This window comes from Gossypium hirsutum, chromosome D01 (genome assembly GCF_007990345.1).
Source record: "Gossypium hirsutum isolate 1008001.06 chromosome D01, Gossypium_hirsutum_v2.1, whole genome shotgun sequence".
Lineage (NCBI taxonomy): Eukaryota > Viridiplantae > Streptophyta > Magnoliopsida > Malvales > Malvaceae > Gossypium > Gossypium hirsutum.
The window spans coordinates 19,988,869-20,013,797 of record NC_053437.1 but is presented as its reverse complement, the minus strand read 5'-3'; the positions used below and the strand labels follow the sequence as shown (position 1 = coordinate 20,013,797).

Below are 24,929 nucleotides of genomic sequence, written 5' to 3'. Positions count from 1 at the left end.
GTCATAGCCGGAATAAATGCCCTAACCGAAACTTTCATGTTGGGCAGTCGTCGGGATCGGGTCGAAATTGAGCTAATGTTGTAAAATTTTTATGTATATTGTTATAAAAGGTAATTTTATTAATAATAAATTTTTTTATTCGGCTAATGCTTACGCTTAAATTGTATCCAAATTGTTTGCAGATTAAGTTATAAAATACCATGTGCGCATTTGGAATTATTAAGATTATATCGAAAATAGAGGCATTCATAATTCGATTGAGCTTTAATATAATGAAAAAAATAGAATAATGGATATTTATACATAAAATTTAGAAGTAATCAATAACTAAAATACAAATATTAAATTTATACAAAAAGTACCCTAAACCCCTAAATTGATGGTTCGATGGTGTTGTCCGGGGGGTATACCTACGTGGAGGTCGACGCTCACGGCCTGGGCGATGACTAACATCCTCATCGTCCGCAGGTGGGGGCGTGGAAAACATAGAGGAAAGGTCATGTTGCTCGTTCGCCGCCGACGAACTTGAACCATCATGAGTCCTATAATGCTGCGGATACGTGTCGGACGGGCCGGGCATGCCGTACTGTGGTCAGGGGGATCCAAACATTTCAAACTCGTAGGCGTATTCGCCCTCTGCGAAGCTCGGATAATATTCACCGCCCACCAAATCCGGACGATAGCCATGTGAATCCACATCTGACTGTGATTGTCCGGGATCTGGCTGGGGGTCCTGCTCGGGCTCTGCCTGTTGCGGAGATTAATATGCTGTCGGATCCGGATCTAGCACGCTCGCTGCGTCCGATCCCCAAACTTGCTGCATGTAGGGGGGATTACAGTAGATTGCCCTCCAAGTAAATACGGCTTCCCGCAGCTATGATACCATTGTGTATACTCCAATGATGGTTGCAGGTCGGTAACCATAACCATCTGAGGAATTCGGTGCAATCGATCGTTCCACAGTGCGACGTATTTCCGGTGCTTAATTCCCCAGTCCAATTGAACTTTTCCTCTCTTTGTGAAGCCTTGATCATCCCCCAACTGGCACGGCGGATCCGGGATAGGTTGGATGCAGCCAAACTGCCGAAGCACCCAATCGCCGTGATACCACTCGACGACGTTGAAATTTATAATTGGTGTGTTAGTGCACCATATATGAGAATCAACGAGTGCGGACGAGGGTATAACATTTGTAATTTCTGGCCTCCGGTATGGGATCCATATAAACTGCATGAGTAATAACATTGTAACGAGTTTGACTGATAACATGTGAGTAAGATATAGAAATAGAATAGATGTCACAAATATTAGAATAGCAGCTTACCCCTTCCCGGGCATGCTGTTCAATCTTGAGGCGGTATATCGAGACATCACTCGACTTTCCGATACCTGGACCGGTCGTCCACCTACAAAAAATAGTATCGGGTTTAGGGTTGGTAACATTACCATATATATTATGACTATAAATAATGACAATTTATATTTTATCACCTGAGTGGCAGTGGATACAGATAGGGTTAGTGACTAACGCGTGCCAAAAACGGCATCCGATAAAGTGCCCATGACTGCAGCAGTATGAGGCATCCGCCGATGTCTTTAACTTACGGCTCTGTCGCCCGACAAAGCTCCCGGTACAGCGTTGCTAGAACGGCGGAACCCCAGCTATACGACCTAGCAGTGGAGAAATCAGCTAGCAGGGGCAAGTACGACAAATGCACACTGTCGCCGTTTGCATCAGGCATGAGTACTGCCCCTATCATATGCATGATGTACGCTCGAGCAGCGCACATCAACTCAGCTTCAGTGGCGGTCACTGATAATCCACATATTTTGGCTTTTAGCCATGTAAATTTATGCCGGAAAAATATTTATCACCATCCTCTGGTGACTCTCCTAGGAGTTAATAGAAAACTGCAGCCGGATCAGTGAATGAAGATACTCCCGTTACGGGACTCCCGTCAATTGGGAGCCCAAGCTGCACTGCAACATCCTCCAAGGTCACCGTGCACTCCCCGCACGGAAAATGGAAAGTATGGGTCTCCGGACGCCACCGCTCCACTAGCGTAGATAATAAATCAAACCGCAAGTCGGAGGACAGGATCAATGCTACTGACCCAAATCCGGCTAGCTCCAGGTACGACATAAATCGTGCATCCGGAGCTATCTTTAAAACACTCACACGGCCCCTTAATACTCGGAACGAGTCCTGATAGTGTAAAATTACAGAAAAAATATTACGATAACATAATTTATTTGTATATACTGCGTATATCGTTTTTAAATAAATAGAACTCCTGATTAACAAATAATAAATCATACCGCGTTATTAGTCGCATCAGATATGTGTCTAATATCGCTTCGTATCAATCGAACCATTGCGATGCTTGCAAGTTGAAAAAAAAGTTAGTAAAAAAATCTTACTTCAGCCATTTATTCGTATTTTTTTCTCCGCATTTTATTACTTTAAAAAATATCAAAATTTCTAATTTTATAATTTTACATTATTTCAGTGCATAATGTTTGAAATTTATTACTCTAGTGTGTTATTTAAATTATTTTGGTGTCAAAAAATAACCCTTAACCCTGTCTCTTACTCGTATTATTTTCTCGATTTTTATTACTTTAAATAAAAATATATTATTCTCGTATTTTATTGTTTTATATTATTTCAGTACATTTTCTTTGAAATATTTTGTATTAATTATTTCTGAATTTTATAAAAGTTAGTAATACACTCTTACTTCTGCCATTTGTTCGTATTTTTCTCTCCGCATTTTATTACTTTAAAAAATATCATAATTTCTAATTTTATAATTTTACATTATTTCAGTGCATAATGTTTGAAATTTATTACTCTAGTGTGTTATTTAAATTAATTTGGTGTAAAAAAATAACCCTTACCCCTGCCCTTTGCTCGTATTATTTTCTCGATTTTTATTACTTTAAATAAAAATATATTATTCTCGTATTTTATTGTTTTATATTATTTCAGTACATTTTCTTTGAAATATTTTGTATTAATTATTTTTGAATTTTATAAAAGTTAGTAATACACTCTTACTTTTTTCATTTGTTCGTATTTTTTTCTCCGCATTTTATTACTTTAAAAAATATCATAAACTTAGTCTTTTATAATTTTACATTATTTCAGTGCATCATGTTTGAAATTTATTAATTTACTGTGTTAAGGGGGAATAAAAGAAAATAATAAATAAGGAGGGATTAAAAGGTAATTAGCCACATATTTGTGCCACCTTTTTTTTCCCTCCATCACTCTTTTTTTCCCTCTATTATTTTGGTAAATAAAGAAAAAGTTTATAATATTTTGGTTTTTTTTTGTAATATTTTGCTAAAAAACCCGCAATAAACCCTTTCCTCTGCCCTTTGGTCGTATTATTATTTTCCCGATTTTTATTACTTTCAATAAAACTATATTATTTTCGTATTTTATTATTTTATATTATTTCAGTACATTTTGTTTCAATTATTTGTATAAATTATTTCTGAATTTTTTTAAAAAATTTACTAATACACTCTTACTTCGGCCATTTATTCGTATTTTTTTATCCGCGTTTTATTTTTTTAAAAATATCATAATTTTTTATTTTATAATTTTACATTATTTCAATTTATTATATTTGAAATCTATTACATGTGCATTTTTCGCATTTTTTCCACATTTTATTATTTTCGATAAATATACAATTCCCGTTTTTTCTTTTCGTATTTTATGTTTTCTTAAACATACTTCTTTGTCATTTTACTTTTAATGTTATTTTCCTAAAATTTAAATTTCAAATTCCTAAGTAAATTTCATAAAAAAAATCCCTAATCAACATACAATGTGCATACCATTATTTTTTCATTCTAAATATATTTCATAAAATATATATGCTAAATAAAATAATAAAATAACTATAATGTACATAACATAAATTTTAAATACACAAATATTACAAAAAAATTAAATTTATAAATAAAATTACCTTTTTTTCTTTTTTTCCTTCCTTCCCTCCTCTTCTTTTTTTTTTCTCTTCTCCTTTCCTTTTCTTTCCTTCTTTCTTTCTTTTTTCTTCTCTTTTCCTTTTCTTCTTCTTCTTTCTTTTTTTCTCTTCTCCTTTCCTTTTCTTTCCTTCTTTTTCTTTCTTTCCTCTCCTTTCTTTCTTTCTTTCTTTCCCTCTCCTTCTGCCCCCACCATCGACCCCCCCTATTATTAACTGGTGCCGCCAATGGTATTGGCACCATTGGTGCCGCCAATGGTTTTGGCACCTTTGGTGCCGCCAATACCATTGGCGTGACCAAGGTCCCGTCACATCGATCTGATTTTTTTGCAAATTTTTTTGTTTTGTTTTTTTGTTTTTTTATATATTTTGGTAAATAAAAAAATTTATAACATTTTAGTAAATTTGTATTTTTTATAATATTTTTATAAAAAACCCTAGTAATTGCTCCACCCTTCATGTCCAGGTAAATTTCTTTTATATCCATATGTCTCTATTTAAACTTCTCCATAGACAATGTTGAAAATGTTTTTGGATAGATATTGACATAATATATATGTTTATATTTGGATGTTTTTATTCATATCTGGCTAACTGATTGTGACATTTCCACGAATAGTTGGGTTGTAATATTTGTTTCTAATTTTGGCAACATAAGATTGGAAGTTGTGGTTTGGCGACACAACAATTGCGGCCATGAGGGCATAGATTAGAAGTTGTGGTTTGGGTTTTGGCCTGTGATAGAAAATATTAATAGCTGATTAATTTATCACTTTTCAATAACCAATAACGTTAGTAATTAATTTATTATTTTTCGAAAGCTGATGATTGAATTGAAATTAAAATAATTATTTTATAAACTACATCAAAATTGAGTCATTGCTGATGTCATTTATCGTTTTTTTTAACCTCACAGCAGAACCGGCCACCCACTTCTAGTCCCTTGTCCTGACCAAACATAATGGGGTTGCGGAAACCAGACCAAACGGTGCTGTCCCCGAAGTCGAAACGTGGGAAATGTTAACTGCCAAGTGCCACGTTTTCTAAACTATTTGTTATGTTCTTAATACACTCCGTAACAAAAAAGGCTCGCCCTTTAAGACGTCCTTCTAAAGAGACTCCTGCCCTACGGGTCCTCTACTCAAGCTCAGTCTCAGTCTCAGCTCCACCAACTCCATCCTTCTCTCTGGTACAAACAATTCGATCATCTTTACTAATTTTTGTTTGCTTTAGTTTTACCTTCTCAATAATGCCTTTGGCTTCTTCAGTGACGCAGAATTTTAAAACTAAATGAACTATAATAGCCAAGCATTTATCTCAGAATGATGAGAACCAGCCTGCAGATGAATTGTACTTTTCATAGCTAATAACTTACAACTTTTGGGTTTTTCTTTTTATTTTCTTCCATTTTCTTTGACTTCTGGGTTGTACCCATTAAGGTGAGCAGTCTGCTTCCTTCTTTAGATAGATCTCCTGTTGGTAGTGCAAAAAAATATTCAGTTGGGGAAAATTCTCTTACTGTTGCAGGAAATATTTTTGATTGTGGAAAATTCTCTGCTATTTTAAAAAACTGACACTATTATTTTAATAGTAGATTATTCTTCTCTTTTTCTCTCGTCTGTTTCTTTTAGCAGTTTTTTGGGTCAAATTTTTTCGACTAATTTTTTTTTCCCGATTCTTTTCTAGAAAACCTTTATAAATATTGAAGTTCTGTGTTAACGTTAGGGGCGATCTTCACTACAAGATTACGGCGAATTTACTTCTAAGACAGCGATTTTTAGATGCCGCAGTGATTATTTTATATGTTTACATTTAGTTTATTTTCCCTGCTAATGATTTTGTTTTGCAGTAGGATATTTTCAACATCTCTAACACTTTCTATTGTTTTGTTGATCATCTGAGTTCTGAGTTGCAGTTCTCTTTGGTTAAAGCAAATGGAAGATACATGTAAGGATTGTAGGGACTGGGAAGAGGAAATCTTTTGGACCCATTTTCAGTCTGTACATTTCACACAATTTCTCCATGGTGATTTTCTTCAGCGGTTGGTAAGTTCCTGCTTTTGTCCTTTTTTGTTAGTGCGTTTTGCTTAGTTGAAGTGAAACTCTTTTTGGGGGAAAGAAAGAACTCTGATTGAAACATGCAGTTCATCCCTTGACTTTGCTTTTAGGGAAAACTGTCCGCCCTCTTTTGCCGATTATTAAAAAATTCTCGTGAAAGGTTCCACCTTGCATTTTAATGATATATCAAACTGCAGGAAATACCAGAAAAGTTTGCTAAGAACATCAAGAAAAAGCTTCCAGAAACTGTGACTCTTAAAGGTCCTAGTGGTATCATATGGGATGTAAGACTGACAGTAGATGATGATGATACCTTGTTTTTCAACGGTGGATGGAAAACTTTTGTAAAAGACCATTCATTGGTTGCAAATGATTTTTTGATCTTCAAATACAATGGAGTGTCCCATTTTGATGTTCTAATGTTTGATGGCAAGAGCTTGTGTGAAAAAGCTTCTTCTTATTTTGTGAGGAAGTGTATGCATACAGAATCTGATGCCACTCACCAAACTAAAAGGAAGGTGAATGAAAATAGTGATGAAATTTTGCACAATTCTTCTCAATGTGGCCTCGAAAGCGGTCCTGAAAAATCGACTAACAATGACATGGACGCGAGGCCCTCAAGAAAACCTATCAAGTCTGCAGCTAGTAAAAAGAAGATCCGAAATTTGGATAATGGTACTCAGTCTATCCATGCGAAGCAGAGCCTTGTAGGCAAAGAACTTCCTACTTTTCCTGGAGAGGTGAAGGTTGAAAGACTCGAAACTGGTAGGAGTACTTCTAGCCTCTAAGACTGCATTCCATGGTAGAATTTAACTTTTGACACTGCAATATTATGGTCACTCCCTATGCTTTCTGTACTCGGAATGAGTGCTTATTTTTTCGTTGTTTTTTCCATATAGTTGGATTATCTTACCTTCGTTACTGGAATTGGTGACTGATAATTGTACTCTCATTTCCACCCTAACATATGAATGATTCAGAGTACGAACATACAACAATGGATGGCGATAGCGATGTCTTTGGCTTGTGGCACACAACGGGTAAAAGGTTTGTGACTCAATTTGAGAAAACGAATGTCATCTTAAAGGCACAAGAAGCATTAACCAATGAAGGATTTATGATAATTATGAAGCCCACACATGTTGGGAGACGGTTTTATATGGTAAACATCATCCCTGAACTCGATCAAACTGCTTTCCATTCTTCAATGATTTACAGTTATTTCCTTTTTTGGGTTTGTGCAGGCTGTCCCTACTGCATGGGTGGCTAAATATCTCCCGAAAGATAATGCGGATGTGATTCTTCGAATGAACAAACGTACATGGAAGACCCGATTTTATTATCACAGAAGCCGTGATTGTGGAGGTCTTTCAGGTGGATGGAGGAACTTTGTGAACGACAACAACTTAGAGGAACATGATGTGTGTGTATTTCAGCCTGCAAATATAGGAAGTAAACCAATGATCCTGGATGTTAACATTTTCCATGTTCTCCAAAAAGCAGTTCCACTGAGCCAAGCAGACCCACTCCCGAGCTCACCCGAGCTAATAGCATCAACGCCGGACATGGATTCGTGATTCAGTCAGTAGATGTTAATAGTTTCTAAATAGCAGTTAATCTGCTTTGCTAGTAGCCTACTGGAAAACACGACTTGATTGTAATTATATATGTTCAGTTTTAGCAAACAATGTAGTTCTAGGAGCCTGTTTTATCTCTATGATCAGTTCTATATAAAATGTAGGGCTATAGATTATATATCCGGCTTCATAGATGATAGAACCGACAGAGATCATTTCAACTTAATCAAATCCTAAAACAGAATTATGCTAGAAGAAGCTCATTTCAACTTCTCACTCATCAGGTCCCTAACATTTTACTTATCATATAGTTCTGCTAGGCGAATTTTCTTTGGTAACTTAAAACTATATTCTTTTATAAAATTTTAATATAAAAAGAAGATTTTTATCAAGAAATTTTTAATAAATATTTTTTTATCAGTATGTTTACGTGTGGGGAATATACAGTTTTTAAGCAGTACCTGAACCAGTGCTAGTTTTTTGTTGAAGAAAACTTGTTATGTTGAAGTGAACTTCTGAATGTAATTCTTATTGATAATTTAGATGTAAGTAATTCCACCTTAATATTCAAACTACACAAAACAATTCGACAATATAAAAACCATTGTCTCTCATTTCCGTTTCTAAATTTTTATTACTATAATAATACAAAGAAATATTTAATATTAAAATCATAAAATTTTAATTTAATCGGAGCTATACAAAATACCAACCAAATATGGTTATAACATAACTCCTTTTCTCCATTATTGGTTTAAGTAAGCTCAATGTGGTTATGGGGATGAGTGTTGCACCTTCTTTTTTTTTTTGTGTAAAAAAATAAACATTACATTAACTTAAGACATATGAAATCTGCTTAAGTGCTCCTTCAAATAAAATAAAGCCTTCCTCTATCAAAAGCCATTTTGGTTATGCAATCAACATCCTTATTTTCCTCTCTAGGGACATAGTTTAATAACCATTGTCCAATATTCGTCAACAATTGATGAATTCACCTAATCAAAGTAGAGTTCGAGGAATTCCTGAAAGACTCTTGAATAGTTTTCACAACCACCACAATATCTGTCTGAATCAGCACTTTCTCATAAATTCGACTCTGCAGAATGAACATGCCATTGTAGATTCCCCATAATTTTGCATCAAAGACTAAGCACTTCCCCAAACATCTGTTGAATCCTAAGATCCATTTGCCTTCTATAACATGTTAATTTGCATAACTTTTTACGTTTAATTCGGTTAATTTTTGAATTGATCCATGTTGAATTAGTGCTTTTATGTTTTAATCTTGTCAGGGATGCAATTGGAATGCTATGAGTCAAAAACGAGCAAAAAAAGACCAAATTGAAACACAATCAATAAAGTGAGACCGAATAAAAAATGTGAAAAAAGCCAATGACTCATCAGATTCTTTTAACTTTCTAAAAGCCAAAATTAGGAAAAACCTAATTTTAATTATATGTTGAAGTGGTTAAATCCAAATTTAGTAAATATCATGTATATAAATAATGCTTTAAGGTACCTTGGAAAAACATATTATATCTTACATTTTGATTTTCATTTGAAATTAAAGAGGAATTATTCTTTTTCTTCCAATTTGGGAGTGATTAGCATTATGTTACTTCCATTTTCGTTTCTTTGTTCTTTCAAAATTTGTTTAATTGTCTTTCAAGTCTTTTCCTTTCCCAATTTCCTCCATTATCATCAAATCACCTTTCATAACCTACAAAGCATGATTAAATCCATGCTTCACTAAATTCCATCTTAGCTTTAGGCCATTCAAGAATTTTGAGATACGTATCCGTGTTAAAAATCCTTCCAATCAGTATTCACATTTTTCCTAAGTATCGGGATTGACAACTCATCTCTTAAAGTTAACTCGATTTCAAGTCAAAAAATGCACGTTGGGTTGGAATCATGTTTGCGAATAGTTGGAGAAATGAGTGGGTCGTGCTGTATTCGGATTTCTAAGAACAAATCAAAGGAGAAGTGATTGGGTTTAAACGACCCACGCAGTTGAGTCCGTTAATCCGAGTTGGGTTTTTCGGAGCGCAAGGCTGCCGAAATCTTGAATCGGGAACACGTGTATCTCAGTTAGATAATCGGTAAGGGTTGGTTTGCAGGTGGTACCGGGATCAGCTACAAGAGGAAGAATTGGTGGTTAGGACGTTGTTAATTGCTATAACCAACTTATTATTTGGAGGAGAAGATTAATTTTTGAGGATCGATTCTTAATTCGGAATCTGTCGAGTCTAGGGCTAAGGCTTACTATCTCTGTTTACAAAAATCTGAATTTAATTCTCGATTTAAATTTATTTCTAATATTAATTAATTGTTTATTTATGTTGTTTCGATTATTTACTTTCTAAACATTTTTAAAACCCCTTGATTTATTTGTTGTGGGCACGACTATCGACATGACAAAAATTCTGATCACAAGTTAAACGCGAAAGTTGATTATAATACCAATCCCTGTGGACTCGACCCGACTACAACTCTTTACTACTATTTAGAGTTATTCTGTAGGAATTATTTTTGGTGGTTTCAACGCCCATCAAATTTTGGTGTCATTACTGGGGATTGGAGATATTTTTTTTTCTAATTTTTGTTTGTTTACCTTATGATCATATCAACACTAGGAACTCTAGAGTTTGAACTAGAAATTGGCCCGGAAACTGCAGAAAGAAGCCATTCGACGCGGTAAATGACCAAATCAATGAGTCGAAACCATATCTTACACCAAGGAAATTTTTCAGTTTGACGAACCAAATGGGATGGCCGAACAAACTATACACCAACTCGCAGCGGCACCGCATGAACAACAAACCTTATGTATAACCTATCCGGCAGGAAGAACGTCGTTCGAGTTAAAGTCGGGTTTGATTAATTTAATACCCACTTTCTGTGGATTATAGAACGAAAACTCGCACACCCACATTAAAGAGTTCCATATGGTGTGCACAAGCATGAAGCCTCAAGGAGTAACCGAAGACCAAATCAAACTTCATGCTTTTCCTTTCTCATTAGTTGACTCTGCTAAAGAGTGGCTATTTTATTTACCTCCGGGATCTGTCAACATATGGGCTGACATGTCTCGTTTTTTTCTTGAAATGTTCTTCCCTGCAGCTCGAGCAACAAAACTAAGGAAAGACATCGCGAGAATCCGTCAGAAGGAGACTGAATCACTCTACGATTACTAGGAGCGATACAAAAATTTGTGTGCAAGTTGCCTAAACATGAACTGACTGAATAATCACTTTTGCAGTATTTTTATAAGGGGTTGCTCCTGATGGAAATGAAAATGATAGATACTGCAAGTGGAGGGGCACTAGTCAATATGACTCCTCAGAGAGCACGAGAGTTGATTTTGACAATGGCTACTAACTCTCAACAATTTCGATCGACCACAGAATCCACGAGACGGGTTCATGAGTTAAGTTCTCTATCTCTAGAAGATAAAATTGATAAGCTAATTAATGTTGTTCAAACTTTGCTTACAGATAAAACGGGCCAAGCACGGTTGTGTGGAATTTGCGCTAAGCCAAACCATCTGACGGACTCATGTCTGATTTTACATGAGGATTCGACAAAACAAGCAAATGTTGTCGGGAACTTTCCAGGACCACCTCAAAGGTGATATGACCCCTAGTCGAACTTGTATAATGTGGGGTGAAAAGATCACCCGAATATAAGTTATGGGTCAAATACTCGGTTCAATAATTGTACCAACAAAGGCCGCCTCCGAATCAACAGTTACCACCTCCAAAGTCATCTTTAGAAGCCATAGTGGAAAGGCTAGCCAATAGTACTGAGAAATTTCAACAAAAATCTTACATGCATTTGCAGGAGTTGGATAAGCAAGTGAGCAAGCTTGCGCTCACAGTTAGCCGTTTGGAGTCCCAAGGTAAGCTGCCGTCCCAAGCTAAGCCAAACCCTTGACACAATGCAAGTGCTATGAGATTAAGGAGTGAGAAGGTTTTGGAGCCCGTGCCTGGCACGAGTCGTGCCCACGACACTAGTCGAGATAATGAGAAACTTGACACAGAGGCTCTAGTAGAGTCAGTACCACAAAAATCATTTACAGCACCACCTTCGTTTCCTGGAAGACTTGCCCAATGCAAAAAGTAGCGAGAAAAGAAAGAGATTCTCAACACCTTTCGAAAGGTAGAAATCAACATACCTTTTCTCGATACGATTAAGCAGGTTCCATAATACGCAAAATTCTTAAAAGAATTGTGCACAAGTAAGAGGAAGCTCCTGGGCAATGAAAATGTAACACCCCTAACTTGTATCCATCACCTGATTTGGGTTACGAGGCATTACTGTACAGAACATAGCTTAAAATAGGCATTCATTACATTTCATGCTTCAAAATTAAACTACTTTACTTAAAGATATATATTATTCAAAATATACAAACATTACATGCATGATATTCGAATACCTAATTTATAATCAAACATATTCCACTTTATAAACCAAGTGCACATATTACAACATTTATTTATAAAATATTATAATGTTCATTTGACATTCATTGACCATTTTCCATAAACTTAATCGAATCAAAACATACCACTTCCATATGCTTTAAATCATTCCAAAATTCATTCACACAACTAAGCTAACTTATCTCATAATCGGTCATTTAATAAATCTTTCATATAACATTTATTTAACTTACCTTTAATAGATTACCAAACTCAACACCTAGACCAAATTAAAACATTACCTAAATCTTATGTAATAATTCATGTCAAATTTCAAATACTCTATCATATCCAAAATCTCTATATTCGGTTAAAAATTCTACTTTTATACTAAATGCATCAAATCCATTCCATCAAATTCAACCAAGAACACTCAGTATTATACACGTCCTATATCATATTTCGTACTTATCAAATAAAATTCAAAAACATAGCCGAATATTTTCATAAACAACTGTTCACCATTTCTAAACCAAATACTCATGCAAACTTACCATTCCAAACCGACACAATTAACTTTTTTTTTTTACAATCAATACATGCTTCCATTCATTCATTTCATTACTAAACCAAATTATAAAATCACTCACATATGCAAACCAAACATTTGTCAAGTATGCCACATGCTTATATAACATGTCTATTACCTAGCTAATACGTATTATAACTTAACTAACATCTATTACTTAATTTATTGCCGAATACATAATCAAACATCACCTTATGTGAATACATAATAGTATTTTCTGAATGAATTTAAGCCTTAATCAGTTTCAATAATTAACAATAAATATCAAATTCACTCCACCTATATGCTATAACCGAATTTATATATATATCAAAACATTTACCACATTATTAACAAAACATAGCAAACATTTTTCACATGTAAATAAGCCATGACCGAATCACTAAAACCAAACACATCTATCATTTGATTAGTAGCATATAAAAAAAACTAAGCTTAACAAAATAATAAGCCATTTTAGCATGACTCATATTTACATACCCCAAAATCGAATATATTAACTAGACTATACATGCCATAAGTTCGAATTTAGATTTAATAAAATACCGAAAATAGTCGATAGTGTGATAGACTTCTCTGACGATTCCCGAGCTCGTAACCAACTCCCAAAATCTATAAAATGAAAAGCAAATACACACAGTAAGCTATCACAACTTAGTAAGTCATAAGCAAATAAACATTTAATCATTTACATAATTTAAGCTAGTTAAATAGTAATAAGCCATTATAATTTCATATACAATCTAGCATATCATCTTATATTTCAAAGCATATATAACTTGTAATAACTTTCCTTTGGCCGAATACTAAATTGAACCTTAGTATATTTAACCTTTACTTTCAATAATACAACTACATCATTAGGCCGAATATACCTACTCTCACATATATATACACATAGTTCACATTAACATATAGCATCACATCATCAATTTAAACATTCAACTTACCTTATTTTTATAATTTAGTATGAATACATACCTGAGCTTTTCTAACTCGATTTTACACTCAATCTTAACTATATCATTACCCATTGAACCATTCGAAATTAAAAAGGATACTCAGATAGTCGAACATATCGTACAATGCCAACGTCCCAGATGTTGTCTTACACGTAATCACATAACGATGCCACTGTCCCAGACAGTGTCTTACACGTAAACACAAGTCGATGCCAACGTCCTAGACGTGGTCTTACACGATAACACATAACGGAATCCTATGTCATGACATATTTATCCTAGCTATTCCTAAGGTTCGTACGAGACTTTCGGACATCGTAACTCGATCAGATCAATCTCGTAAACATAGCTCCCAAGCTTATAAACATTCGACCAACACTTATATATATTCAGAAAATTCAAATCAGCATATAAAATTCATATATATTTAAAATTAACAGCATTTATTTGCTTATAAACTTACCTCGAATATCGACAGATGGAATAAATGACTATTCGATTATTTTTTTCTTCCTCCGATCCAAATTCGTTTTCTTTGGTTCTTAATCTAAACATATTCAAATTAAACTTATTTAAACACAATTTTATTCAATTTAGTCTGAAAACACATAAATAGGCAAATTACCATTTTTCCCCTAACATTTTACACTTTTCACAATTTAGTCCCTATTGCATAAAACACAAAATATGCAAAATTTTAAGGTCCCATGCTTGAGCCGAATTTTACCCATGATTATACAAGTTCATATATTTCATTTATTTCACATTTTAGTCCCTCAATTTATTATTTTACCATTTAGCCCTAATTACTCAAAATCATCAAAATTTCCAATACAAAACATATTAATCCAAAACATATCTTTCATAATCTATCATCTAACATCACAAAGCTCATAAATTCATCAATGGTTTAACTCAAAATATTCATCAAAATAAAAAATTAAAGCATGGGCTAGCTAGTATTCGAAGCAACGATCTCAAAACGTAAAAAAATTATCAAAAACCAAGCTAGTTACATACCTTAATCAAACTTAGCTATGGCCGAATGTGGCTTTCTTTTTATTTTTCTTTTTCTTTTCTTTAGCTAGTTTCGGCTATCCCAAAGATGAACATGCATGTATTTTATGTTTAATGTTTTTATTATATTATCATAATTAATATAATTACTAAATTAACCTTTTTATTTTCATTTAAAATCCACTAACCATTGGTTTTTATGTCCATTCAATATTTCAATGGTATAATATCAACATAAATACCTCCCACTAAAAGAACAAATCAATTTAGCATTTTAAAAAATAGTTAGTAACTTTTACTTTTTATGCGATTAAGTCCTTTTATTAAATTGGACACTCAAACGATAAAAATTAAATCACGAAAATTTCACAGATATCAATTCACAAAATATAAACACAGATTATAATATTTAATAATTTTTTGACTAGGATTTGTTGTCTCGAAACCACAATTCTGATTAGGGTCAAAACCGGACAGTTACAGAAAATGTAAGTGTCGGAGAAAATGTCTCTACCGTTCTGTAAAGGAAAATACCACCCAAATGTAAGGACCAATGTATGTCTTTCATATCTTGTAAAATAGGTAGTGCCGGTATTAAAAAAGCAATGTGTGACTTAGTCGCATCAATTAATGTTATGCCTTTGTCAATTTATAAACTACTTAATGCGGGTCCTTTGAAGGAAACAGGTGTAATTATTCAACTTGCAGATAGATCTATAGTGCATCTGGAGGGAGTGTTGGAGGACGTTCTTGTTAAGGTAAACGAGCTAATATTTCCTGTAGACTTCTACGTTATCGACATGGAGGATGACAATTTGGCTAATTTTTCTGACATACTTCTTGGGAGGCCATTCTTGAGTACCGCACAAACAAAGATTAACGTACAAAGTGGGATACTCGCTATAGAGTTCGATGGGGAAGTGGTGAAATTCAATATTTATGAGGCCATGAACCACCCTAGTATGATTTCCAATGTTTCTAATATTGATATAATCGATTCTTTAACTGAATTACATTTAGAATATCATGACAAGGATAAATTATGAATTGTTCTTTGCAAAAGGCTAGACTTTGATGCCATGGAGGAAATAGAGGAGTGGATAACCTTTGAAGAGTCTGTTCACGAAACAGTGGCTCATATGTAGGCACCGCAATTACAGAAAAATCCAGGTAAATTTTTTTAATTATCTTCTTCACAAACTAAGCTTGTACCATCTGTTTTGCAGGCTCCAGAGTTGGAACTCAAACCACTGAAGGACCATTTGAAGTACGTTTTTCTCGTTAAAAGAAATACCTTACTGGTAATAATCTTAAGTAAGCTCCTGAAGGTAGAAGAGGAAAACTTAGTACGAGTTCTTAGAGACTATAAAGAGGTAATTGGATGGACGATAGCCGACATGAATGGGTTGATCCCCTCGACTTGCATGTATAAATTCAAGTTGTAGATAATGCTATTCCCAAAAGAGAGGCTCAAAGGCGTCTTAACCCGCCCATGATGGAAGTAGTAAGGAAAAAAGTCCAAAAGTTACTTGATGCTGGGATGGTCTATCCCAATTCTAACAATAATTAGGTTAGTCCAGTCAACGTAGTACCGAAAAACCAGCGTGACCGTAATTGAGAATTCGGCAGGTGAGATGGTTCCCACTCAGGTCTAAAACGGGTGGAGAGTCTGCATCGATTACAGGAAGATGAATTCCTTGACTCGAAAAGATCATTTTCCACTTCCTTTTATTGACCAGATGTTAGAACGTTTAGCTAAGAAATCTCATTATTGTTGTCTTGATGGTTACTCAGGGCTTTTCTAGATTCTAGTGGCACCGGAAGATCAAGAAAAGATGACGTTTACTTGTCTATTTGGCATGTTCACTTATAAATGGTTGCCGTTCGGGCTTTGCAATGCACCAGCCACGTTTCAAAGGTGTATGGTAAGTATATTTTTTGACTACGTCAAGAAAATAATTGAGGTGTTCATAGATGACTTTACTGTGTATGGTGAGTCTTTTGAGGTGTGTTTGTCAAATCTTGCAAAATTTTTGGAAAGATGCTTAGAATTTAATCTTGTTCTAAATTATGAGAAATGCAATTTTATGGTAGATAAATGATTAGTTCTAGGTCATATCATTTCTACTGAGGGAATTTCTGTCGATAAAGCAAAAATTGACATTATTAACAAATTGCTATACCCCACAACTGTGAGGGAGATTCGTTCTTTCCTTGGTCATGCAGGTTTTTATAGGCAGTTCATTAAAGATTTTTCAAAAATTGCGCAATCGCTTTGTAATCTCTTACAAAAGGACAAAGAGTTCAAGTTTGACCAATCATGCAGGGATGTGTTCGACACGCTTAAACATAAGGTCATTTAGGCACCATCGTTCAACCACCAAATTGGAATTATCCTTTTGAAATAATGTGCGACGCAAGTGACCATAGTGTAGGACTAGTCCTTGGGTAAAGAATCGAGAAAGAATCACACGTCATCTCCTATGCATCTAAGACTTTGGATGTTGCCTAAAGAAATTACTCGACTATTGAAAAAGAGTTTCTAGCTATATTCTTTGCTTTGGAAAATTTTCGTTCATATTTATTAGGGACTAATATTGTTGTTTTCTTTGACCATGCAGCTCTTAAATATATAATCAGGAAAAAGAAAGCAAAACCGAGGCTTATTAGGTGAATATTACTTTTACAAGAGTTCGATCTCGAAATAAATGATAAGAAAGGACGCGAAAATTTGGTAGCTGACCATCTGAGCCAAATACCTCCATCGAAGGATGTCACACCACTTAAAGCCAATTTTTCGGATGAAAGCCTACTTCCTACTCATATAGTTTTCCCTTAGTACGTAGACATGGTGAATTACCTTGCTATAGGTATAGTCTCTTCTAACTTATTGCGATCTGAAAAAAAATAAGATCAAATGTGAATTGCGATACTATGTTTAGGACGACCCTTACCTTTGGAAATATTATTCCGATCAGGTAATTCGACGATGCGTTGCAGAACCTGAGGTAAAATCGATTCTATCTTTTTGTCATTCCTACACATATGGTGGACATTTTGGCCCTAAACGAACTGCGTATAAAGTACTTGAATCTGGACCATATTGGTCTCATATTTTCCAAGTTTGAAATTTGAACCCATGACCTCAAACACCCAATCAATGCCCTTAACCACTAAAATTGATATTTGTTTTATAAAACATGCGAAAAGTGTCAAAGGGTAGGAAACTTGAGCCGGAAAAATGAAATACCTCTAACCCCTGTACATGTCTGTGAAATATTTGATGTATAGGGCAATGATTTTATGGGACCTTTTGTCTTATCATATGGTAATGTTTATATTTTACTTGCTGTTGACTATGTGTCAAAATGGGTGGAAGCAAAAGCCACTCGTCATGTTGACGCCAAAATGATAGTCAATTTTCTAAAGAGTTATATTTTTTTCAGATTTGGCATACCGCGAGCGTTGATCAGTGATTGGGGAACGTATTTTTGTAATAAAGTAATCAACACACTTTTGAAAAACGGGGTAGTACAACGAGTCGTTGCAGCTTATCACCCTCAATCAAACAGTCAAGCGAAAGTGTCGAATCGAGAAATCAAGTTGATTTTGGAGAAAACCGTTAAGCTATATAGGAAAGATTGAAGTTTGCAACTAAATGATGCACTATAGGCATACCGTACAACTTATAAAGGACCCATAGATATGTCTCCTTATCGACTAATTTTTGGTAAACCGTGTGATATTCTTATTGAACTAGAACATAAAGCGTTTTGGGCAGTCAAGCAATGCAACATGGAGTTGGAAGCTGCAGGTAAGTATCATAAGTTACTTATTCAGGAACTTGAGGAAATTCGACGAGAAGCGTATGAAAGTGCCCAAATTTATAAGGATAAGATCAAGGCCTACCATGATCAAAAGATAACCCGTAAACAATTTGTGGTAAGGTCGTATTACTTTATGACCCTACACTAAGAATCTTTGCAGGTAAGCTTCGAACTAAATGGTTAGGGCCTTTTGTTATTATTCACGTGTTTCTACATGGTGCAGTCGAGGTTAAAAGTGAAGAGTCCAAAAAAATTTTCAAGGTTAACAAATAGCGATTAAAACCTTTCTATGAAAATTTTCAAGTCCACATGGTTGAGGAATTAGTCCTCGAAGAGTCGGTTAAATAAAATTTCCAGGTCGTCGAACTAATGACGTTAAACAAAAGTGTTTTTTGGGAGGCAACCCAAATTTATTTTCATTTATTTAATTTTGAGTTTAAGTAAGATTTAGGTTGAAAAATAAATGAATAAATTTTTATTTAATCCAGTTAATTTGATGTTTTCAGTAACGTAATGGAGGTTGTCAATTTCCCAAAATCAGATACTGATGGTGGCGTGGGCACTCCGTGCTAAATGCTGACAATTTTTTCCCAACTCCGACAGCATCCTTAAAAACACATGGGGAGTATTCTTAACCTTTCTCTTTTCTTGTTGTTTGGGTTGCTGAACTTTATTGCCTACAAAACATACTTGAGGACAAGTATAGAGTAAGTAGGGAGGTTGAAAATTGTAAGTATACATGGATGATTGATTGATTTTTGCTACATGTTTCTCTTTTGCATATGTTCAATCTTATGCTAGATTTATTCGACAATTTATTTGACATTGTGCCTCTAATCTCATTACTTAGTCAATTTGGACAATTGGGTAATTTTTGAATTAAAGTGTTCAAATATCTACATTAATCGACATTTGTGTTTTAAAGTTGATATATGTAACTAGATTTTTCATAAAAATTTGATTGTTTAGAAAAAGTATTTGCTTGTAAATAAATAAAGGCTCAAGTTATGAGTGAAAGTTTCGAAAACATAACTGAATTTAGTAACGGGGGTGAGGTGCTTAGGTTATCATTTCATCTCGCGTAAAAATGTTCGTGTGACAAATCGAAAACTTACAAACATTCCGCTAACTAAGCCTAAAAAAAGACTGTTTGAACTGAGTAACCAGGATAGGGTGCTTGGGTTGTCATCCTAGTTCGCGTAAAAAGGTTTGACCATGTCTAAAATTTTTATTACTGCGTGATTAATTAATAATACCTTGCAAATTTTGGATTCAAACTCAATTTAGTGAAATGATTTAGTTCACATATTTCAATTTTACGACATTTGTTGATCAAACTAGGTATTTTGAGCATTTATTTATTTTTTGCCCATAATGTTTACATTGATTATGGATGCGAAAAAAGAGACTCGATTTTTAATAAATTATTGAATAATTTATAATGTTTAAAAGTACAATATGTTTGAGGACAAGCATGAGTTAAGTAGGGGGATTTGATAACATGTTAATTTCCATGACTTTTTGCGTTTAACTCGATTAATTTTTGAATTGATCCTTGCTAAATTAGTGCTTTTATGTTTTAATCTTGTCAGGGATGCAATTGGGATGCTATGAGTCAAGGACGAGCAGAAAATGACCAAATTGAAACACAGCCAATAAAGTGAGGCCGAATAAAAAATGTGGAAAAAAGTCAATGACTCATCAGATTCTTTTGACTTTGTAAAAGCCAAAATTAGAAAAAAATCTAATTTTAATTTTTAAAATTTTAATTATATGTTGAAGTGGTTAAAGCCAAATTTAGTAAATATCATGTACATAAATAAGGCTTTAAGGTACCTTCGAAAAACATATTATATCTTACATTTTGATTTTCATTTGAAATTAAAGAGGAATTATTCTTTTTCTTCCAATTTGGGCGTGATTAGCATTCTATTACTTCCATTTTCATTTCTTTGTTCTTTCAAATTTTGTTTAATTGCCTTTCAAGTCCTTTCCTTTCCTAATTTCCTCAATTATCATCAAATCACCTTTCATAACCTACAAAGCATGATTAAATCCATGCTTCACCAAATTTCATCTTAGCTTTAGGCCGGTCGGGAATTGTGAGATACATATCCGTGCTAAAAATCCTTCCAATCTGTATTTACATTTTTCCTAAGTATCGGGATTGACAACTCATCCCTTAAAGTTAATTCGATTTCAAGTCAAAAAGTGCACATTGGGTTGGAATCGTGTTTGTGGACAGTTGTAGAAATGAGTCGGTCGTGCTGTATTCGGATTTCTAAGAACAAATCAAAGGAAAAGTGATCGGGTTTAAACGACCCACGTAGTTGAGGCCGTTAATCTGAGTTGGGTTCTTCAGAGCGTAAGGCTGCCAAAATCTTGAATCGGGAACACTGTATCTCAATTAGATAATCGGTAAGGGTTGGTTTGCATGTCGTACCGAGATCAGCTACGAGAGGAAGAATTGGTGGTTAGGACGTTCTTAATTGCTATAAAAAACTTATTGTTTGGAGGAGAAGATTAATTTTTGAGGATCGATTCTTAATCCGGAATCTACCGAGTCTAAGGCTAAGGCTTATTATCTTGGTTTACAAAAATTTGAATTTATTTCCTGATTTAAATTTATTTCTAATATTAATTAATTGATTATTTATGTTGTTTCGATTATTTAATTTTTAAACATTTTCAAAACCCTCTGATTTATTTGTTTATTTTTTAGCAGGTCCGTTTGGAGTTGTAGGCACGACTATCGACACGACAAAAATTCTAATCACAAGTTAAACGCGAAAGTTGATTATAATACCAATCATTGTTGACTCAACCCTACTACCACTCTTTACTACTATTTAGGGTCCGTTTGATTGCCAGTAAAATGTTTTCTGTAAAATGATTTCTGGAAAATGTTTTACTTTTCTATAAAATGATTTACTGAAAAATATTTTCTGGTGTTTGATTGAATCTGTGTAAAATATTTTCTGCTGTTTGGCAGATTTCCTAAAAATATTTTTTGGAAAAGTTGTTTTTACATATATTAATATATATTAATAAATTTTTATATTTTAAATTGTTTTTACATATATTGCAATGATTTATTTATAATAATATTCAATTATTAAGCTACAATATTAATCGTTAAATTAAAAAAAACTAATATCAAATAAATTATTTGTAATTGTCTTAAAAAATAATTGCTTCGAAACCACAATGAATATTAGAAATTAATAATATTATCCAAATACACAATTAGTAGTACACCACATAGTAACAACATTGTCCAAGTGCATAATATGCCTTAAAAGGGAACAGTGAAGCTGGGGCAGATCAACACCAACTTCTAGCATAAGCAATTTGATGGTATTAGTCAAATGTTAAAGATTCTTTGTAACATTAAAAACATAAAATTATTGCAGCCTGTTAAATTTTGCAGGCATGAACCTGATGAATGTATCGTTCCCCTTGAAATAAATCAGCACACTGCCTCCTTTTGTTTCCCCAAGAAAATTTCCTCTCGTATATTATAGATTATATAGAACAAAACTGTTCTGAATTGTACATGGATTTATACAGATATGAAAATAAGAATATAAATAAATATTTGCGACCTTACATTGCAGGAAAAGCCATACAAGCTTCATGCAAAACCTAAACCACCCGATTTTGGTAGCTTCTATCTTACAGCTTCAGCAAACAACTAAGGTGATGCAGTTTCATCATCAGAACCAGAACCATACCGTGGTCTGCCCTGAAATCCAGCAAAAGCTTGGGACATTATTGGATTCACTGGGACTGGGAACACTGGTTTCATCATTGGATTCACTGGGACTGGGAATTTATGGGCAGAACTAACAACGGTTCGTTCATTTATCATCCCAACTTTCTTGCAGACCCGTTCGAGAACTGTAAGGAAATCCCTCACCACCATAAAGATTCTAAATGAGTGGGCCTCTTCTTTTGTTGTGTTCCCATAGAAGTATTCAGTAACCTCCTTTACCAGAGGCCACACTTTCATGGTTTACATTAAATCTACAAAATGAAAACAAAGCATATGACTCGTCTTAAAGCAAATGAGGCAATATTCTGTCGGTAGGAGCACTGCTAGAGCGCTCATGTCAGTGAACTCGCACACATGCATTGTTTAGACCATTGAAATGGTTACTATATTCAACATATTACAAGAACACATGTAGTTGTACCCAAAAAAACCAAATTACAAGAATATTCTTCTTGTTCACACGCTTAGGCAAGCTTATAGACTAAAACCAAGCTGTCAGGTATGAACTAACCTAAAGTCAAGGCACATTTAATTAGTCATTCATATTTTACTTTGAAGAGAAACATGTGATAAAAGCTGTGAATAGTCAAATAGATAGCTGTAATGTTTGGTGTTGAAATTTCTAAACCACGATGAAGGATATGGTAGTTGAATTTCACTTGTAGGCAATACAAACTCAGAGTATTGGTTCCCAAAAATATGACTTTCACTTATGGTCTTGTATGATACTAACTAATTCCAAAAATATAAGCCGATATTCACATCTAGTGAGAATATTTCTTCAGTATACTCAAAGGTAATCTCAGAGTTGGATTCATTCAAAACAGTCAACCATTTAAGATGGGATCATCAGTTAAGAATAGTGATGCAAATTATCAAAAACCTTTTTCAATCGTAGAAACACAAACAAAGGATTCTTCAATGGTTTGCACCATAACAATGGTAAAAATGCAAATTTTATATACCTTAAAAGGGAACATGCTTCGAAAGTAGCATCTAAATTTGAACTACTGTGAATTGTTAAACACAGGTCCAAAGTCATAACAAACTACTAAGTTCAGTGACAATTTCAGCAGAAAACTTTCATTAAGTAATGTTCAAGGAATATAAGGACAAATGAATACCAATTCCATATCCAGTAGACCAGCTTAATGACCTTTGTGCAAGTTATGGACATTTTTAAGTCTTAAAATCAACAAAACTTGAACCACAATTGCAACCAATAAACCAAAAAGTTATAAGTGATGATTCCTAAATGGCAATTTCATTACCTTCTAAAAGGGTTTCACAAACTTCCTCGACGATCACATTGAGTGCCCTCAACAAAATTGCTATGTTTTGTGCCTTTTTGGGATCCAACACTCTGTTATCTTGGTTTGGTGAAGGAAGAACAGAACGTGGAGTTGCTTGCTTTGGTTTAGGGATTCGGTTTTTTTGCGACAAATAGTGTTTCAATCATCTCCTCATTCAATCTGTAGAAGCCAAACTCTTAGACAGTATTCAAGCAAGGAGTAGAACCACATTAAGAAAACCTTAATTCAACTAAAACTAAAAGATCTGACAAGAACCCCATAGGTTACAATTAACTAGAGGTTGAAATCATACTTGAATGAACTAGTTGCAGCTGAAGCTGAAATCGATGGAGTCCCCATATTTCGAACCAAATCCTTAAAATTTCTAATCGATGCATCTAGTTTCTCGATCAACGTTCTATTTGGCGAAGTAGCAGTCAAAGATAGTGATGGTGATCCAATGTTTTGATCGGAAACAACATGTGAATCTGGGTTCGGGATCGACATCGGAGACAACGAAGGAGATCGCAAGCTTCGGCCATCTGATTTTTCCCTCTCCGGTGACGTTAAAGTTGAAGACGACGAGGGAGATCGTACATTTCCATTGGACACATTGGGAAGTCGTGGCGAATCAACTGAAATCCTCCTCGGAGTTGAAGAAGGTTGAAGAAGAGAAAGGAGAAAGGGAAAATGTCTTACGGTAGAGAAATGGGTAAGACAATTTCCAAAAAAAAAAGCTTTGGATTTTACCCGTGTTTGTAAAATGTTTTCCTATGGGAATTCATTTTCCAACAAACAAACACCGGAAAACGTGGAAAACCAATTTCGGAAAATATTTTCCCCTATCAAACAGACCAGAGTTATTTTGTAGCAATTAGTTTTGGTGGTTTCGACACCCATCACTTTTATAGTCTCCCAAGACTCCTTCTGAAGTAGCTTTACTATTTTCCACCTTAACAGCACCATCTGTATGTAATTGAACTCATTTATCCTTCCAAGGAACTGCCATCCTTACTTACTGACTCTTAGACATAAGTCTTTTTTGTAGTAATCTATAATCCTTAATAGAGTTATAAGATACTTTTATAAGGTCACTAGCACTACATTGCGTACCTTGGAAAATAAAAAGGTTTCTGTTCTTCCAAATATGCCATACAAGGAGGCCAAAAATACTCGTCCATTCCACATCCCCTAACAAAAATCCCTGTTTATTTTACAAATTATTCGCAATCCACTCAAGTAAACTACCTAAAAAGAACCCTCTTCGTTTCTCTATAGGAATTACCTGCAACCAGACCTCCTTGGCCATAACTCAATCTCTAATGGCATGTAGCATGTCTTCTGATTCTGTACCACGCAACATACAAGATCCATCAGTTGCAATACCTCTCCTCACCCTTTACGC

At 34.4% G+C, this 24,929-nt stretch overlaps 1 protein-coding gene and 1 long non-coding RNA gene across 6 annotated transcripts; one reads left to right on the top strand and one right to left on the bottom strand.

The window, feature by feature from the left end:
- Nucleotides 1–4,941: 4,941 nt before the first annotated feature.
- On the top strand, nt 4,942–7,813 carry LOC107922557 (B3 domain-containing protein REM16). 5 transcript variants are annotated; one of them, XM_016852643.2, is made up of 5 exons: nt 4,942–5,190; nt 5,917–6,046; nt 6,256–6,823; nt 7,039–7,220; nt 7,303–7,813. In XM_016852643.2, the coding sequence occupies exons 2-5, from the start codon at nt 5,936–5,938 to the stop codon at nt 7,633–7,635; spliced, it is 1,194 nt and encodes a 397-aa protein (XP_016708132.1). In that variant the 5' UTR covers nt 4,942–5,190; nt 5,917–5,935; the 3' UTR covers nt 7,636–7,813. The 5 variants fall into 5 exon arrangements, with proteins under 5 accessions (XP_016708132.1, XP_040943210.1, XP_016708130.1 ...); XM_016852641.2 differs by having other exon boundaries at nt 5,049–5,190; nt 5,904–6,046; XM_041087278.1 differs by having other exon boundaries at nt 5,104–5,440.
- Nucleotides 7,814–21,648: 13,835 nt separating this feature from the next.
- LOC107921029 (uncharacterized) lies at nt 21,649–24,264 on the bottom strand. Its single transcript, XR_001690905.2, has 3 exons — nt 23,838–24,264; nt 23,504–23,704; nt 21,649–22,483 (listed from the first exon to the last, which is right to left on the bottom strand). It is a non-coding gene; the product is annotated as an uncharacterized lncRNA (long non-coding RNA).
- Between the last annotated feature and the right edge of the window lie 665 nt (nt 24,265–24,929).